The 18,171-nt window shown below is 46.7% G+C and overlaps 1 protein-coding gene across 1 annotated transcript in view; it reads left to right on the top strand.

Moving 5' to 3' along the window:
• LOC144783414 (E3 ubiquitin-protein ligase rnf213-alpha-like) overlaps positions 1 to 18,171 on the top strand; it is a 2,376,820-nt gene that overhangs the window by 512,029 nt on the left and 1,846,620 nt on the right. The window contains exon 11 of the mRNA XM_078662402.1: positions 11,193 to 11,326. Coding sequence (XP_078518528.1) covers positions 11,193 to 11,326 — 134 coding nt within the window. The remainder of the gene's footprint in view (positions 1 to 11,192; positions 11,327 to 18,171) is intronic.

Here is an 18,171-nt window from a genome sequence, read left to right on the forward strand (position 1 = left end):
TAAGCTTACAAACATGTTTGCAACATTTATAAACTCATTTGCGCCCATTTTCCACGCTGGTGTGGGACGCGTGCAAGGCTAGCATAAGAGGTTTCACCCAACAATTTGTTCTAAGAAAAAACTCAGAACAAAGGAAAGAAATGAAGCTTATGACAGCTTTGTCTTTGGAAACTAAATTGGCAGAAGCACTTCAAAATGGTGGATCAAACGCTGATAATTTAAAAATGGAATTAGTGAATCTCCGGACTGCTAATAAAAAAATCTTAAGGGAGAAATATAGTGTGAAACTACATAAATTCCACCTTACACAATATGAGAGCGGAGATAGAATCTGTAAAATCTTAGCTTACAAAACAGCTGACAAAAAGGCTAAGACTCTAATTAAGGTTATAAAAGGAACTAACTCTGCAACGTATAGCCAACCAGATCAAATTTTAAACCAATTTGTTAAATACTATAGGACTCTATATACTCCAGAAACTACTCCTGTTAATCAAAACATACTATCATATATTAATACTAATATGACCGAACAACGAGAGATAGAAGGAATTGATCAACTTGATGAAAGTATCACATCTACTGAGATCCGGTCAGCAATTGCTTCTCTCCCATCGGGTAAGGCAGCGGGAGAAGATATGCTTCCTATTGAAATTTATAAAAAATGTATTCAGGAATTGCTTCCTCTCTTTAGTTTAGTTTTAGAATTGATTAGAGAAACAGGCAAAGCCCCAACATCGTGGAATACAGCAAAAATTGTTTTTTTTCTTAAAAAACATAAACCTGCAGACGAGTGTGGGTCGTACAGACCCATCTCGTTAATAAACACGGATGCGAAGGTTTTTGCAAAGATCTTGGCTAACCGACTCGCCCCCTTTATGCCAGAATTGGTCAATTTACAGCAACACGGATTCGTGCTGGGGAGGGACACGACAGCCCATGTAAACACAGCTATAACTGCCTTTGATGTTGCCTCCAGTTGCTCCTCCCCACTCGGAATGGTCATGCTAGATGCTGAGAAAGCATTTGACCGAGTGGGGTGGGGCTACTTATGGGCTGTTTTGAAGGCATTCAGATTTCGGGGGCAATTTATTGGATGGATTCAGTCCCTTTATGATCAACCTACTGCTAAAATTAGTTATGCTTGTATGGACTCGTTAAAGTTTCCTATAGCTAGGGGCACTCGGCAAGGGTGTCCTTTATCACCCTTGCTGTTTGCCCTTTCCTTGGAACCGTTCCTAAATGCCCTACAGAACCAAGCTGATATTATTCCTTTCAAACATGGGGTAAATGCTCTAAAAATAACCGCGTATGCTGACGATATCGCGATTTTTACCACAGATGCGGCTAAAGCCCTCTCAATCAATCAATCAATCAATCATGCCATTTGTATAGCGCACTACTCACCCGGGAGCGTCTCAAGGCGCTTGGGGGGAGGGGTATGCTACTGCTCGAACAGCCAGGTCTTGAGTTGTTTCCTGAATGCGAGATGGTCCTGGGTCAGCCGAAGGTGGATGGGGAGGGAGTTCCAAGTCTTGGCAGCCAGGTAAGAGAAGGATCTTCCTCCGGCGGTGGCTCTTCGGATGCGTGGTACGGCTGCGAGGGCGAGGCTGGTGGACCGTAGCTTATAGAAGACCGTAGCGTGTAGAAGGTCAGGCGGTCGTTGAGGTACTTGGGGCCCAGGTCGTGGAGAGACTTGTGTGCGTGGGTGAGGAGCCGGAACATGATCCTCTTGTCGACGGGGAGCCAGTGCAGGTTCCTCAGGTGGCTGGAGATGTGGCTGCGTCGGAGGACATCCAGGATGAGTCGGGCGGAGGCGTTCTGGATGCGCTGGAGTCTTTTCTGTAGCTTAGCTGTGGTTCCGGCGTAGAAGGTGTTTCCGTAGTCCAGTCGGCTGGTGACGAGTGCCTGGGTGACAGTCTTCCTGGTCTCGGTCGGGATCCAGCGGAAGATCTTGCGAAGCATATGCAGGGTGTTGAAGCACGATGAGGAGACGGCGTTGACTTGTCTGGTCATCGAGAGGGAGGGGTCCAGGATGAAGCCCAGGTTGCGTGCGTGGTCGGTTGGCTTGGGTGCAGTGCCCAGGGCTGGGGGCCACCAGGAGTCGTCCCAGGCGGAGGGCGAAGATCCCAGGATGAGGACTTCCGTCTTGTCCGAGTTCAGTTTTAGGCGGCTGTCCACTCGGTGACGTCTTTCATCCCTTCGTGTAGGCAGGTTCTGGCGGTGTCGGGGTCTCTGGTGAGGGAGAGGATCAGCTGGGTGTCGTCGGCGTAAGAGATGATGTTGAGGTTGTGCTGGCATGCGATGGCTGCGAGAGGTTTCATGTAGATGTTGAAGAGGGTGGGGCTGAGTGAAGATCCTTGGGTGACGCCGCAGATGACTTCGGTGGCCTCGGAGCGAAACGGGGGGAGGCGGACTCTTTGTGTTCTTCCGGCGAGGAACGAGATGATCCACTCCAGTGCCTTCTCTTGGATACCGATGTTGCTGAGGCGCTGGACTAGGGTGCGGTGGCAGACCGTGTCGAACGCAGCGGAGAGGTCCAGGAGGATGAGGGCCACTGTTTCCCCCTTGTCGAGCAGGGTCCGGATGTCGTCGGTGGCTGCGATGAGGGCGGTCTCGATGCTGTGGTTGGCTCTGAAGCCGGACTGCGAGGGGTCGAGGGATCCGTTCGTCTCGAGGAAGGCGGTCAGCTGTCTGTTGACGATCTTCTCGATGACTTTAGCAGGAAAAGGGAGGAGCGAGATGGGGCGGAAGTTTTTGAGATCGGTGGGGTCCGCTGTAGGTTTCTTCAGGAGGGCGCTGATCTCGGCGTGCTTCCAGCTCTCCGGGAAGGTGGCGGTGTTGAAGGAGGCGTTGATGATGTTCCGGAGTTGGGGGACGATGGTGGAGTCGGCCTTGTTGAAGACGTGGTGTGGGCAGGGGTCGGTCGGTGCAAATACATATGGGGATGTCTCTGGCTATAAATTAAACCTGAACAAAACTCAGGTCATAGTCAATTATAAGCCAGATAATACAATCCAAGGTATATGTAAATCTGCTGGGGTGAAAATCTCTGCGAATATAGGAGAACTAATAGCGCTCAATTATGATCCTCTGTTAAAGGAGGTAGCATCTTTGCTTAAAAAATGGCATAAGATCCCACTCAGTCTTGTCGGACGGATTAATCTAATTAAGATGAAAGTCTTACCAAAATATTTGTATTTATTTCGATCAATTCCCATATGGCTCAATAAAGCTTTTTTCAATAAGTTGGATAGCAGCTACATTTGGGGCTACAAGAAAGCCCGTAGGTCGATACAAGCACTTAAACTTTCAATTGAAAAAGGAGGGCTACATTTCCCGGATTTTAAGCTATATTATTTTTGCAACTTTCTTCAGGCGTTTCCGAAGTTTGCTTAATACCGGCAATCCGCTATTTTTTTTTCAGTTTATGCTGGGCACAGATAGCAATCAGTTCTTGTCTAGAGTATACGACCCAAACTACTTCAAAAGGGTCAAGTTCAAGATCGCTAGAGAGATGGTAAAAATTTGGAATTCAATGATGGTCTTCCGTAACATCTCCTTTTTTCATTCTAAATTGCAGCTCTGGGGTAACCCGGGTTTACCTGGGATTTTTTCGGATGGTGCCGGGCAACTATGGGCTAGCTGTGGTATTAATACCTTAGGTGACTTATATGGCTCAATTGGGTTTCTTGAATTTACAACACTTAAACTCCTGTATCAAATGAATGATTCTATGTATTTTAAATATATGCAAATCCGGGATTTTCTAGTCCGAAAAATGAAAATCAACGAAGCTGTAGACTCTGACATTATGACATGCCTCTATTCTAGTAAAACTAAATCACTTATCAGTGAGGGACACAAATACTTAAACCAATCTAAAACCGATGATTGTATTAAACTAGCAGCTAAATGGACCACCAGAATGGGTGTTAATATAGTTCCAACCCAGTTATCAGCCTCTCTGTGTAGAATTCATCAGGTGGTTCAGTCTTCTAGTCTAAGACTCCAGACATATAGAACTATTTGCCAACTTTATTATACTCCTCAAAGAATTTCACGCTGGACACCTAATAATCTATATAATCTCCGTTCTAAATGCCCCAAATGCGATCTGTTTGCAGCAGATCTGGAACATATGCTCTTCTCTTGCCCCGCACTATCCGAATTTTGGAAGGGAATAGAACATATTCTGAATGAAAAGCAGATCATTTTTCCCCTTTCTGCTATCATGGTTCTGTTAGATCTGCAAGATATCAGTGGACCTCATAAAGATCTATATACTATTTTAATTACTTGTGCAAGATTGACAATTGCAAGGGCTTGGATCTCTACGAAACCTCCACATGTCATGGAGTGGTGGTCTCTAGTCAGTGAAATATATACGATGGAATCTGCTTTATCTCAAATAAGAGGCCTCCGCTCTATGAAAAAGGTGGAGAGAATTTGGGGTGTCTTATTTCATTCTGAGAATTAACTTTACTTTCTCTTAAGTTCTTCTCAAGCTATTAGAATTATACATCTAGGGGACATATGGATACTATATGAACTGTTTTATTACAATTGATATCTCTGTATTTATACTTGACAATGAACTCTTCTTTTTTTCACTGTGTCTGAACTGAATGGTTCTATGTCTTTATACTATGTTTCTGTCTCTCGCAATGTTAATAAGAATGCTTAAAACTAAAAAAAGGAAAAGTGCGGAGATTTACTCCTGCAAATGGCTGGAGTTCCACACTTACCACGATCACGTGAAATTTGCTGGCTGTAACCCCATGGGAGGCTGCTGGTTTTGGTTGTAGTTCGAACCGGACATTGCTGATCTCTTGTGCCGATTCCACTTGCAGGTCCGGGGAATTCTCTGTGTCCGCTCCATCTCCTATCGGCCTCGATGAAGCCAATGTGATAACACACCATAGACACAAATGAAACACCTGCATAGACCCCCTACAGACAGCGCCATGGACATGCCCCTTCTCTCCCACACACATATATAACACAGGAATAAACACTGACATACATCTAAATCAATGCAATTACTTTGTAGACATAAACTTATGACACACACCACAGGACCACAACTAAAAACCTGGCACCCACATACACAATATCTGTCGCACACTACACCTCCAACACACACAAGCGTTCCCATCATGCATGCACATGTGCACAATAGCTCGACCGCAAAAACATAGCCAACACCTTCACTGTGCATACACATAGAACAGAGAGGACACACATTCGCACACACACTCATGCCACAACCACACTAATGATAACAAATAGTCAGGGCCACTGTAATTATGCGACAGGGAAGGGTTGAATTATGCACCTTCCCTGCAAGCACACTCCCTGCAAGCACACTAACTGTATATGCACGTGTAAGAGCAGCCTCTCAAACACACACGAGGTGCAAAGTCCTGGGGCATATAAACACCACGCACAATAACACCACAGGCCTGTAAACACACAAACAAGCATGACAACAGGCAGAAAGAAGTTGTCAGTAGTGCAAGTACAAAAAAACAGAAGACATTAAAAAAAAATTTTCATCAGGTTGTTCACTTGTATATAATGTTGTCTTGGTTTGTATAAAGGTAACAAAAATTCTTAAGAATTTTTATTATAACTTTTCAACATAATGCCCAGCAGCCACATTGGCTCTACAACATAGCCAAAAGTTCTGGCTAAACACATTAGGTCCCAAAGGCGAGACCTGTTGGCTATGCCAATGTTTGTTAATATTTATAAGCCATTGTTAAAGTAGGCCCTAAACAGCCTTTGGGGCAGGGTGCATTGCACTTAAAAAATAGGAAATGCATTTTAAATAAATTAATGTTTCACTATTGTAAGACCTACCTCTCCTATTGGATAACATTGAGCTACCTTATTAAATTTCCAAACACCTGAACTCCACTTCCACCTCATCCATCTCCCTCTTGGGAGTCGACAACTTCATATTCAGCTTAAACATGGACAGCGGGGCCTTAACTTTCCTTCTTCTCTATCGCCCCCCCCAACCGATGCCAACTTTCGCGGCCACTCTGTCTGATCAGTTGATTAACCTCCTCACTTCCCATCCTAGTTTCGCCCTATTTGGGGACTTAAATTACTGGTTCAATGACATCAAGGCCGGACCCCATGCCTCGGAATTCTTTGAGGCCCTTACCAGTCTCAATCTGTCCCAACAAATTACTTTGCCCACACACATCAAGGGCCACATCTTAGACCAAATATGGACCCAAAACCTCACCCTCTCCCCTCCCTCTGTTTCACCCTGTACTTGGTCAGACCACCATTTAATAGACACCACTCTCACGATCAGTGGCAAACCCCCCATCTCACTGATGGCCGGAGGTCTATCCCGCAAATGGAATGCCTATGACGCTGAAGAATTCCTTGCGAACCTATCAGACACCCGCCCTGCCCGTACCCTAGGCACCAACGTGGACAAACTTGAAAACAACATCTCCCTCTGGCTGCAGTCAGCCAGTGACAAATTTGCCCCCTTATCAAATTTCCCCCGACCAGACACCAAAACTCCCATAGATGGTTCTCGGATGACCTCAAAAAATTGAAATTGAAGGTACATCAATCTGAAAGGGCATGGAGACGTAATTACTCCGAACTAGCTAGATCACAATACATCTCAGCTCGCAGAGACTATAAAATGGCCATAGTCTCTGCCAAATCTACTCACCTCTCGGACAGAATCTCCTCCTCGGACAACAAAGCCAAAGAAATTTTCAAAATTATGAATGAATTGACATCTGATGATAGAACCCTCCAAGGCCAGACTCCCACCCAAGCTACCTGTGACGCCTCCAATCTTTTTTTCATCGAAAAAATCAATAAAATTAAGGCATTGATCTCCACTGTCCCTCAGATCACCCCCCTGGAATTTTCCTCCAATAACTCCTCTGTCTTCACTGAATTCCCCCCCATCAATCCCATCTCCCTAGAACAGCTTGCATCCCGGTTAAAATCAGGTTCCCTGAATGATGGCTGCCCGCCCTCAGTCCTGCGTAGAGTATGTCACTCTTTACCTGAATGCATACTACCTCTTTTGAACAGCTCACTCAGCACAGGCACTGTCCCGAGATCCTTCAAAGAAGCCATCCTTGTCCCGCTACTAAAAAAACCTGCCGCGGACCCAGCGGAACTCTCCAATTATCGCCCCATATCGCTTCTGCCTTACTTTTCAAAACTCCTCGAGACACATGTCACCAGATGCCTCTCCAATTTCATTGAGTCCTCCTGCTATCTGGAGCCTAATCAGGCCGTCTTCAGGCCTTCATTTAACACTGTAGCCATTATCCTAGCTGTCCTCTTCACACTGAGGAAAAATGCTGACTCAGGAATTCCCCAGGCTCTCGTTCTCCTGGACCTCTCGGCCGCGTTCGACACGGTTGACCATAACATCTTGCTCAACCGTGTCGAACAGGCTGGCATCCAGGATTCTGCCCTCAGCTGGATCCGGTCTTTTCTGTCTGACAGATCCCAAGCCGTCCGCCTGGGCCCCTACACAGCACCCAAAACCTCCACTACCTGCGGAGTCCCCCAGGGCTCCTCCCTGTCACCCTTTTTGTTCAATTTGTACCTCCGGCCCCTACTCCATTCACTCCGTAACTGGGACATTACAGTCTTTACCTACGCCGACGATTTGCAGATCATTTTTCCACTCAATTCTCCTAATGCAATAGACAATTTTCATTCTGCCATGCTTCATATCCAAGATTGGATGAACTCCAACCAATTGAAGCTAAACCCCGGGAAAACCGAGCTCCTCCTCCCGGGCTCCAGCCTCTCTTCCTGGGGTACCCAGTTCTGGCCTTCCGAACTGGGCCCCCCGCCGACCCCTTCCACCTCTGTAAAAAGTCTCGGCGTAGTTATTGACGCCGAACTCTCCCTCCGACCTCACATCAGCTCCGTGATCTCATCCTGCTCCTTCCAGCTCAGAAAGATCCAGAAGGTCAGCCACCTACTTCCCACACCTGCTCTGACCCAGGTTATCATTTCCCTTGTGCTCTCCCGTCTGGATTTTTCCAACTGCATCTATCACGGACTTCCAAAAACCCTCCTTTACCGCCTTCAAGTGGTCCAAAATCAGGCAGCCCGGATCATCTTTAAATCTCCAAAATGGCAATCTGCCAAACCCATGATGCACAAACTTCACTGGTTACCAATCGAACACAGGGTAGCTTTTAAGTTGGGGTGCCTCACGTACAAAGCCCTCAACTGCCCTAGGCCTGCCTTCCTGAGTTCCCTCATCACTCCCTACTGTCCAAATCGCAATCTTCGCTCCACCCATCAAAAATCACTTACCACACCCAAAACTAGAACTAACAAATTTGGTGGACGAAGATTTGCCTTTTTGGCTCCGAAATTTTGGAACTCCCTTCCCCTGAACATCAAATCAAGCAGCTCCCTCCTTCATTTTAGGAAGTTGCTTAAAACTTTTCTCTTTCCCTCACTCTGCTAACCCTGCACTTTACCTCAGTCCCGGAATTCGATGTCCCATAGCGCCAGGAAACTCATGGTGTCAGTGCGCTCTACAAATCCCATTTAATAATAATAATAATAATAATAATAATAATTTAATAAGTAGTAACGTTTGATTGGAGGTGGTAGAAATCTCATGTTTGGACTTAAATTAATCATAATTTATAATTCTCTTTAATGGAAAAGTTGGATTTTAGATTACAATTTTGAAAATTACACTTTTAGAAAGTTAGCATTTTTTGTACTAAACATTCTGAGACCTTATAGGAGTTACCAGATGTCTGGGCCTGTTAATTCCTTCACCCACAGAAATGCGTATTGGCGCTAGACAGTAAACAATAGGACCTGGGTGTAGCTGAAAGAGGATCATTCTGCCAGGAAGGGAGGAGTGGAGCAGATGGCTGCGCCACTTACATTTTCAAAGGCTGCCTCCAGCATGCTGACAAAGAACTAGACAGCAATCAATTGTCACCCCAGGCCCTCTGGAGCCTGGGAAGAGGTAACGGGGAAGGAGGGTACTTTCCAGAACCAGATGAGGGGGTGGGCTTGAAGTTAATAAATATTGGACTTCCTGAGCCAATCATCAGTACATTTCTAAACTTTTGAACATTACAGAAGAAGGACTGCAATGCCTGAGGTCTGCCTTGTTTTTTAGAGGACTGCACCGCAGTTAAGGCCTGCCCTGCTCTTTAAGAAGGAAGATTGGATATGTTCCCTTCATCCCATGTTAATATGAGTGACTCCAAGAGTCATTTGGATGACCTCCTGTTTAGAACTATAGCGAATAAGAAGCTCCAGAGGCCTTTCTGCAACTGCACAGCCGACCTACTGCAACTGGTTCTGCCTGGACCTGCAACTGGACCTGCCTGGCCTCCAACGGGACCTGCCTGAGCTCTGATAGAGTGAGTTCCTGATCCCCAAGAGGGGACTACCCAGGCTCTGGGCCTTTGTCTGGCATCAATTGAGCTCCTCATGTGAAATCATGAAGTTTTGAACACTGTGTGCCAGACTTTGAGAAGGTAACTTTTTCAGTGGCACTAACCTGTTCCCTGTATCCGGCCTGCACTCTGTCAGTCAGCCTGAATCTGTGACTTTGCCTCAGTCTAGCTCGATCAGATACCCACAGTTAGTGCGTTCTGCTTCTTGGCACTATTTTTCTTTAAATCTTTAAAATTGCATGTATCCGGTTATAATGATTGGATTTTCCTTTAATTTTATGTTTGCTGGATGAATACTTATCAAAGTGCCTCTAAGTTTAGCCTTGCTGCTTTTGTGCCAAGCTACCAGCTGGTTAAGCACAGCTTAATTTAGTGACTTGTGTGGTACAACCCTGACAAGGATTGTGGTTGTTGCTTGAGAAGGGGTTTCACCCCCTTCAATCATTCAGCGGTAAAGAGGATTGTATGGGGTGGAGGACGAATAAGTTCCATGGGCGATGATAGACACCTGTCTCCCAACTTGCTGTCCTTCAAGAATATAAAAAAACACTTTTCTTTTCTGAGGCCAAAAAAGAAGTTCCAATACCCTGAATGGTACTGTCAAAATCCTCTTAGATCTTTTGTGCTATGATAATGTTTATCTTTGTGGGTCACATAAACTCTGTCTTACGAATCAAAGCCATCTAAAGCAAGCATACTGGTGTTTTAAGTCTCGCTTACGCTGTCTCTGTGAGACATGCTGTGTTCAGGTAATTCAATAGGTCTCGCATTTGTGAGAGTTTGAGCTAATGGCATTTTAAATGACAGTGCCTTTTATTTATCTGTTTTGAAAACCTGCAAGCGGTACGTAAACACGCACTTTGTACTTATATTAGTTGCTTACAAGAAGCAGGATGGTCGTAACTGCACCTCTTTTACTGCCAGCCTTGCTTCTTGTAAGCAAGGACTATAAGTACAAAGTGCATGTTTACTCACAGCTTGCAGGTTTTCGAAACACATACATAAAAGTAATTGTTGTTTACAAAGCCAATGGCTAAAACTCTCACACATACGAGACCTATTGCTTTGCAAATGCTTGTTTAAAAAAAAAGTTCAGTTTTCAGGAGTTTACATTGTCAGAGGTAAAATGATTCAGCTCTGAGTTGGGAATTTGGACATGCCACAGTTTGGGGCCCAGTAGGTCCATTGGGTAGCCACAGTATTTGTGATCATTCTGGAATCTTGTTAAACAAAGAGATTTGACGTTGCTCCTAAGGATACAGTGTGGCTTTTGTAAATATGCTGAACCTTTGTTCGAGCATGCTTTATTGATAAAGCAGAGTGGCATGAATTTGATAGCAGAATCTACTAAGAGACAGCGGACTTTCAGAACTGGTTTGCCCTGTTCATATCCACTCGATGGCAGCTTCATTTTTTAGATGTGTTTTAATCAATAATACAAAACTAGTATTGCAGGAAAGTAATTGATTCTTCTGCCTAACATTTGATTAGATGTACTTAAAAAAGTCTATTGAAATTCTAGTTGCAGCAGTCATTTATGCACTATCAATCTTGCGTCTTGTAGCATAATATATATGATGTTATGTTTCAAATCAAACATTTTGTACATTTATCTAAAAAGCTAGATATATCGATTCGACAGGGAATATTCTGCATCCATATTTCTTTCCGACAATAAAAAGGATTACCAAAAATTAACCAAAAATCTAGAATACATATAAAGTACTTTTATGTCTTTTAACCCAGGTGTCCCAATGCTAAGATCCTGGTAGGATCAACTATTGAAGACCCTAACACAACAGCTACATGTCATTTCCCGTTCAGTTGGACTCTAAAGGCTAGTCTCGACCAGATCTGGAAAACTGTTTATGAATCTAAAGGTAAGTGAAGGAAATCCGGAGGCAATTTGTACAGCCAAAAATGATGCTATCATTTTCATGTGTTTACGAAAATAGCTTTTTATATTATTTGGATTTTAGTTTGAAGCTCATGGCTCAGATTTTATACATACTACCAGTGCAAGATATTTCTGATGGATGCCCCTAAGTATAGATTCCATGCGTTTTTAACTCACCTTAATGCTAGACTGGCCAGTTGTTCCTGCACACTGGTAGGTGGAATCATTGGACTCTGCAGTGTCTTGTCCCACCTCTCGAAGTGACCACACAAAGCAGTATATGGGCACAACCCCTATGCTCTGACCTCAGTTAATTTTTCAGCATCCTTGAATACAGATCCGAAGCTTCACTACCAAACTCTGTGTTTCACTGACTTCCAAACATTTTCTTTTCAACAGTGTTCATAATGAAAATGTCTCCCATAAAGACTACAAGACAACAGGCTTCTTGCGGTACGGTTGTATGACGTTACAACGCATACTTTTACAACGCATTCCTATACAACGTAGTTTTTACATCGTAACATCCTTTACAACGCATTCCAATACATCGCATGACACTACATTGCATTTTAATAAACTACCTTTACAACGCATTCCATTACAACGTATACTACCTTTACAACGCATACCATTACAATGCATACCAGTGCATTGCATTTAAGGTGATTATTGGATAGTATAGAGGTAAATATTACTATTCTAACTCCAGGGGGTGCAACAGTAGGTTAAGTGTTGGATAGTGTAGGGATTAAAAATTACTAATTCTAACTCCAGGTGGGTAAGTGTTGGATAATGGTATGCGTTGTAATGGTATGCGTTGTAATGCCTGCATTGTAGTTACATGCGATGTAATGGTATGCGTTGTAATGCCTGCGTTGTAAAGGATGTTGCGATGTAATGACTGTGTTGTAAGTGAAGTGCGATGTAATGACTGCATTGTAAAGGTTGTTTCCCTGCCGTACTTGCAAAGAAGCAGGTGTTAGTTATGGACATGCACAACGTTTGCCTCTGGTGTCCCATATCCAAGCAAGATCACAGTTGTGCGAAAAATCTTGCTTGGATATGGGACACCAGAGGCAAACGTTGTGCATGTCCATAACTAACACCTGCTTCTTTGCAAGTACGGTAGGGAAACAACCTTTACAATGCAGTCATTACATCGCACTGCAAGATCACAGTTGTGCGAAAAAACGACAATTTTTGGGGCAAGATGGCCGCTGCAGCGTTGTGCTGAGAGGTCGCACTAATCCCTCTCTCGCATTAACCTTATGATTTACGAGCAGGACGCTGTGCTGCTGAGAATCAACCCGGCTCTCTACCGAATGGAGAATTAATGGAGTAGGAGCGGCTTAGTGGGAGTGCAGTAATCAAGTTTTTACAGAAACGTCTATACCGGTTTGGAGTGGCCTGGGCTTGGGCTAAGGTCAGAGCTGCAAAGTTACACATCAGCCGGAGTATGGCTCCGAAGATACCCCCTCGGGAGAAGGCGAATGAGAGGAGCAAGAAGGCGCCGGAGCCTGCTGCGGTTAAAGCAGGATCGACTGCAATTATAAAAGTGGATACCCCCGTTGGAAAAAGCGCCGGAGCGATAAGGAAGACATTACCCCCTCCTATGCTCGACAAAGGCGGGGGAAATAAAGGAGAGATGCGGGGGAAGCCGAACGCAGGGGCTAAAGCCGCGAGTGGGCAGACGGCGGAGGAGAGCTACCCAGCTAGGAGTGACACACGCCCTAAAGAAAAAGAAAACAGTAGTAAGAATTGGGAGGCAGTCTTTAGGCAACCTACTTTGGTCCAGGTGCTGGCCGCAAAGAAAACAGAGCAACTTGTACCGCGGAAAAACTCAGCCGATCCAGCCGACACAGCGGCTCTACCCGGTAACGTCCTCGAGGACGCAATAGACGCTGCAGGCAGGGGAGACGCGGTGCTGATGGTTGCCGAGCAACAAACAGTTCTGGCAGAGAACGTTGAGCAAAGCATCACCCCCGAGGCTCCTGAGGCCCGCGAAGCAGGCTGTGTACAAAACAGAGGTGAGAGCCTTGAAGGTGCCGTAGAGGGTATTAAAGGGAGCCCTAATTTGGACATAGAAAGGGCAGATACAACAGCTGATATGCTCGGGGCTCTGCTAGGCGTTGAGAAGGAAATGAATGCACTAAGACAGCGGGACAGTACCTGGGGTAGCAGAGCTAGCCTTGAAGCTAATTTAATCATGCAAAACATCCAAACTACGGGCGGAGGCGACAGTGCCTCTGTGGAGCCAGAATTTTACTCAGTAAATGAGGACTCTGAGTCACCAGATTCTACTGATATCAGTTCCGAGGGGGAAGATTAGGATTTATCTGGTACAGATTATACCACCTCAGGTAAATAATCTACAGCGAGGAAGAAACGCGGGAAGCTAAGGAGTCAGACATCTGGTCTTCCCGAACGCACGGAGGAAAGGCTGATATGGGACTACTCTGCTACATCGCAGGTATATCAGGAGGTTGATAATGCTAATGATAAAGGAAACGTCAGAGCAGCATTGTGCGATGAGGGAGCTACAGGTGGCCCGTCCCCTAAGCAGGATTCTTTTGGAAACTTATTTAGCATTCTCAAACAGATGCAATGGGAGGCCAGGGTAGAATCTCGAAGAGCAAGACAGGCTACAAAGAAAATACAGAATAACTTGAGGAAAGTTAACAAACTTTACGAAGGGATAGCGGACAGAGTAACAGAGGTGGAGGAACGTACGGGAAGACTGGAAGATGACGTTGGAAGCTGGCAGACATTTAAAGCAGACCAGGAGAAGCTATCGGTGGACATGTATTGGAAAATGGAGGACTTTGAAAACAGGCAGAGGAGGAATAACGTCAGGCTACTGGGTGTGGCAGAAGGGACAGAAGGGCAGGACGTTAGGCAATTTGTGGTCAATCTACTGAAGGGTGCTTTCCCAGAATCCCAGTGGCAGTGGGATAGGGAGATTCAGAGGGCACACAGGTTCCCATTTACAGCGAAGAAAGTCCATGGCCCAGGCGGCGTAGGGGGTGAAGGGGGTGCTGGGCAGAGAAACCTCCCAAGAGCTATCCTAATAAATGTAGGAAACTTTTTGCTCAGAGAAGAGATTATCAGTAAGGCTAGGCCTGATAATAGGAGGACATTCGAAGGCGTAACCTTCTTTGCCAGGCCTGATTTTTGTCACGCCACTATAGAGAGGAGATGGAAACTTCGGCAGATGATCTCCCCTTTTCAGACCCTGGGGGTGGAGGCTTATCTCTTGTTCCCAGCTAGGCTTAAAGTGATAGTGAGGGGTAAACCATTGATGTTCACATCCGAAATTAAAGCACAACTATTATTGGAAGAGATGAAAAAAAAGAAGGAAGGTTAGAACGGGTGGTTATATTAGTCACTATTAGTAGATCACTGGTGGAAGGCCACAAGGGTAATTCAGCAGTATAGCATACAAAGAAAATTCAAGCGAGAGAGGGACGCGATTAGCGCAACCTAATGCGGGCACACATAGGTCTCTTGACCTATTTGCCTGTAGAAAGGGGGGGAGAGGGGGGGGAGCGGAGAGTCAAGGGGGGGAGGGAGTCGGTTCAGGGGGGGTGGGAGGGGGAAAAAACAGTAACAACAATTTTTGTTTCAATATATGATTTAACACATTGTCATTTGTTTAGAATTAATGGTATGTCTACATATTGGTTGATGAGCTTAAAAAGAATTGGTTTTATTAGGTATATTCTCCAACTCTTTTGCAATGGCGTGTAAGATAGTAACGATTAATGTGTGTGGTCTCAATGACAAGAACAAGAGGATGAAAGTGGCGGAATACTTAAAAGCCCTGCGTGTGGACCTGATCTGTCTGCAAGAGACACATATAGAAGAGAGTAAGAATTACCTTCTGGAGCAACTAGGATTCAATGTTCTCGCAAGTACTAAACAGGTTACCAGGACTAGAGGGGTAGCAATTTTGGGTAAAGGTAGGGATACGATTATTGTGAGAAAGAAGGAAGATAAATGGGGTAGATGGGTGATTGCGGAAATAAAATTTAGAGGATAGATAATAACTATTGTCTCAGTTTATGGATCGACAGAAGATGATCCAGAGGTGTTCCAATTCTTAGATATTGAGTTGGCTCAGTGGCCCGAGCCTATAGTGTGCTGTGGGGATTTTAATATACACGACCCAGAGAGCTTTTTTACACAGTCCGGGGGATTATACCGGGGAAGGAAGAAGAGGGTATATAAGGCACTAGCTGCTATGGTGACTCACAATGCCTTGGTTGATGCATGGATTAAGCTACACCCACATCTGGATGGGAGCACCTTTTATTCCGCACCACACTAAGTAATGGTCAGATTGGATTATTTTTTAACGTCTACTACCCTTCTTCCTGGCTTGAATATAGAAAAACTTCCACAGGTTGTTTTGGACCATAGCCCGCTGATTTGAACGTTTAAAACTACCCAAGTACAAAGAACACCCTCGCAATGGTCATTCGAGAGAGCTTTACTAAAAGATACCACATACAGGGAGCATATGGTTCCATGGATACAAAACTTTTGGGAAGTTAATAGAGGGACAGCATCCCCAGGGGTGGTCTGCGACACGTTCAAGGCCGGCGTAAGGGGCGAAACTATGAGTTTTGTTTTGGCAAGGCAGAAGACGGAAAGCGATAAGAGAAAACAAATAGAAGAAGAGCTACTAAGGGAGGAAGATAGCTTGAGCAGGGCTATTGTTCGGAAGCTACCACTGGAAGAACATTGTTGGACAGGCCTCGTAGCTGGGCCGCCCCCCCTCCGCACAACAGGGCCCGGACCCCGGCTCTCCCTGAATCCCCAGCAAGAGCCACCCCGGCAACCCCCCGAGGTAATCCACAACCCGTCCACACCGGGACTCCAGCTCCTGAACCCTCCCGTACCGGCTGGCCGGGTCCCCGTCAGCACCATGGCCCCGGCCCGGCAGCCATCTTGTGACACTACAACACGAGGCCACGTGGCCTCGACTCGACCCCAACCCTGGGCCTGGCCCGGCCCGACATCGAGGCACCAACCTCCACACAGGAGGTAAAGAGACCACTTGGCAGGTCAATGAAAGAAGAAGGCGTCAACGGCTCTCCTCCGCCGGGTGTCGATCACCCCCGGCCTCCCTGGGCGCTGGCTCCAACCCCCTACTGGGTGTCGGGACTCCCTCATTCCGGACCTCCCGACCTCAAGGCGCGAGGGTCCGGACATCAAAGGGAACCAGACCTATAACTGGGGCAGCCCCAGACCAGGAAGGCAGTTGTATCCTGGAGTCGAGAGACACCGAGAAGAACTCATCCTTGGCGGACTGCTGGCGCTGCCGCAGCCCTGCTCTGTGAACCCTTCGTCTTGGCCTGCTGGCGCTGCCGCGGCCCGCTGCAACGTGAACCATCATCTTGGCCTGCTGGCGCTGCCGCGGCCCTCTGCAACGTGAACCATCATCTTGGCCTGCTGGCGCTGCCGCGTCCCTCTGCAACGTGAACCATCATCTTGGCCTGCTGGCGCTGCCGCGGCCCTCTGCAACGTGAACCATCATCTTGGCCTGCTGGCGCTGCCGCGGCCCCCTGCAACGTGAACCGTCATCTTGGCCTGCTGGCGCTGCCGCGGCCCTCTGCCATTTGAACCGTCGCCTCGGCCTGCTGGCGCTGCCGCGGCCCGACCTTGCAGACTCCTAAGCTCGAGGATTGTGAGCTTCCCTCCTGCCACCTCCTGTACCGATCCGGTACCAAGACTGTCCCGCTACCCCCTTTCCCTACAGAGACTAGAATTGAGAGGACCCTCGAGTCCTGAATCTCCTGTACCGCTGATAACCTTGCCGCAAGAACCCTATATAAAGAGTGTTGATCTCATCCTTGTGTGGTGTCTATCTGTGGGGAGGGAAGTGACTTGTCTGTACGATCGCCGGAGACGGCCCTCATCGGAGGCCTCTCCCCCAGTATTCGGCCGACCCTCTGGGTCCCCGTCTAACATTGCTGGCCAGCGGCGCGATCCGAACCTACGCATAATCGTACAGAGGGTCACTCGCCCCACGACACACAACCACCATGACAACAAAAGAGAGCGGAGCAACGGAAAAATTCCAGATGGAAAAGCTGGAAGAATACAACCACAGAGAACTGAAACAATTTTGCATAGAATTAGGCATTTCAACCACAGGACTGAGCACGAAAGAGGACTTCAAACGAGCCCTGGAATCTTGGGCGGAGACGGGTACGACCGTACCCCAAACACGAAGCCACGAGACACCCGAAACAAGCCCCACGCCGACGGAAGAAAGAAGATCGGGTCTCTCCCCAGAAGAGGTCCGGGAACGGGAAAAAAGCAGGCTCCATGAATTAGAGCTGGCACCGCTTCGCTTAGATGGAGAGCTCAAATTGGCGGAACAAAAAATAACGTTGGAACACTTACGGCTCCGAGAGGAGCGAGAAGAGAAACAAAGGCAGAGAGAGCTAGAAGAGAAGAAGCTAACCTACGAACATGAGCGCAACCTCAAAGAACTAGAGATTCGGAAGCAGAACAAAGAGCTCGGGGTCCCCGAGCGCACGAACACTCCTGCCCCTACAGACCCCAAGGTCCACATACCCAAAGATTTCGTCCGAGAGTACTACAAGAACGATGATATCCAGCAATGGTTCAAAGCGTACGAGGTAGCCATGACCTCCCACCGGATTCCCCGGAGCGACTGGGGAGCCGGGTTATGGGGGAGGTTTGTCAACGAAGGGCGAGACGCCCTGCTGCAACTCCCGGACCATCTGATGACATCCTACGACCACATGAAAGCCGCCCTCCTCACTCGATACGGACTCACACCCGAGATGTACC

The sequence above is a fragment of the Lissotriton helveticus genome, chromosome 9 (assembly GCF_964261635.1).
Source record: "Lissotriton helveticus chromosome 9, aLisHel1.1, whole genome shotgun sequence".
Taxonomy (NCBI): domain Eukaryota; kingdom Metazoa; phylum Chordata; class Amphibia; order Caudata; family Salamandridae; genus Lissotriton; species Lissotriton helveticus.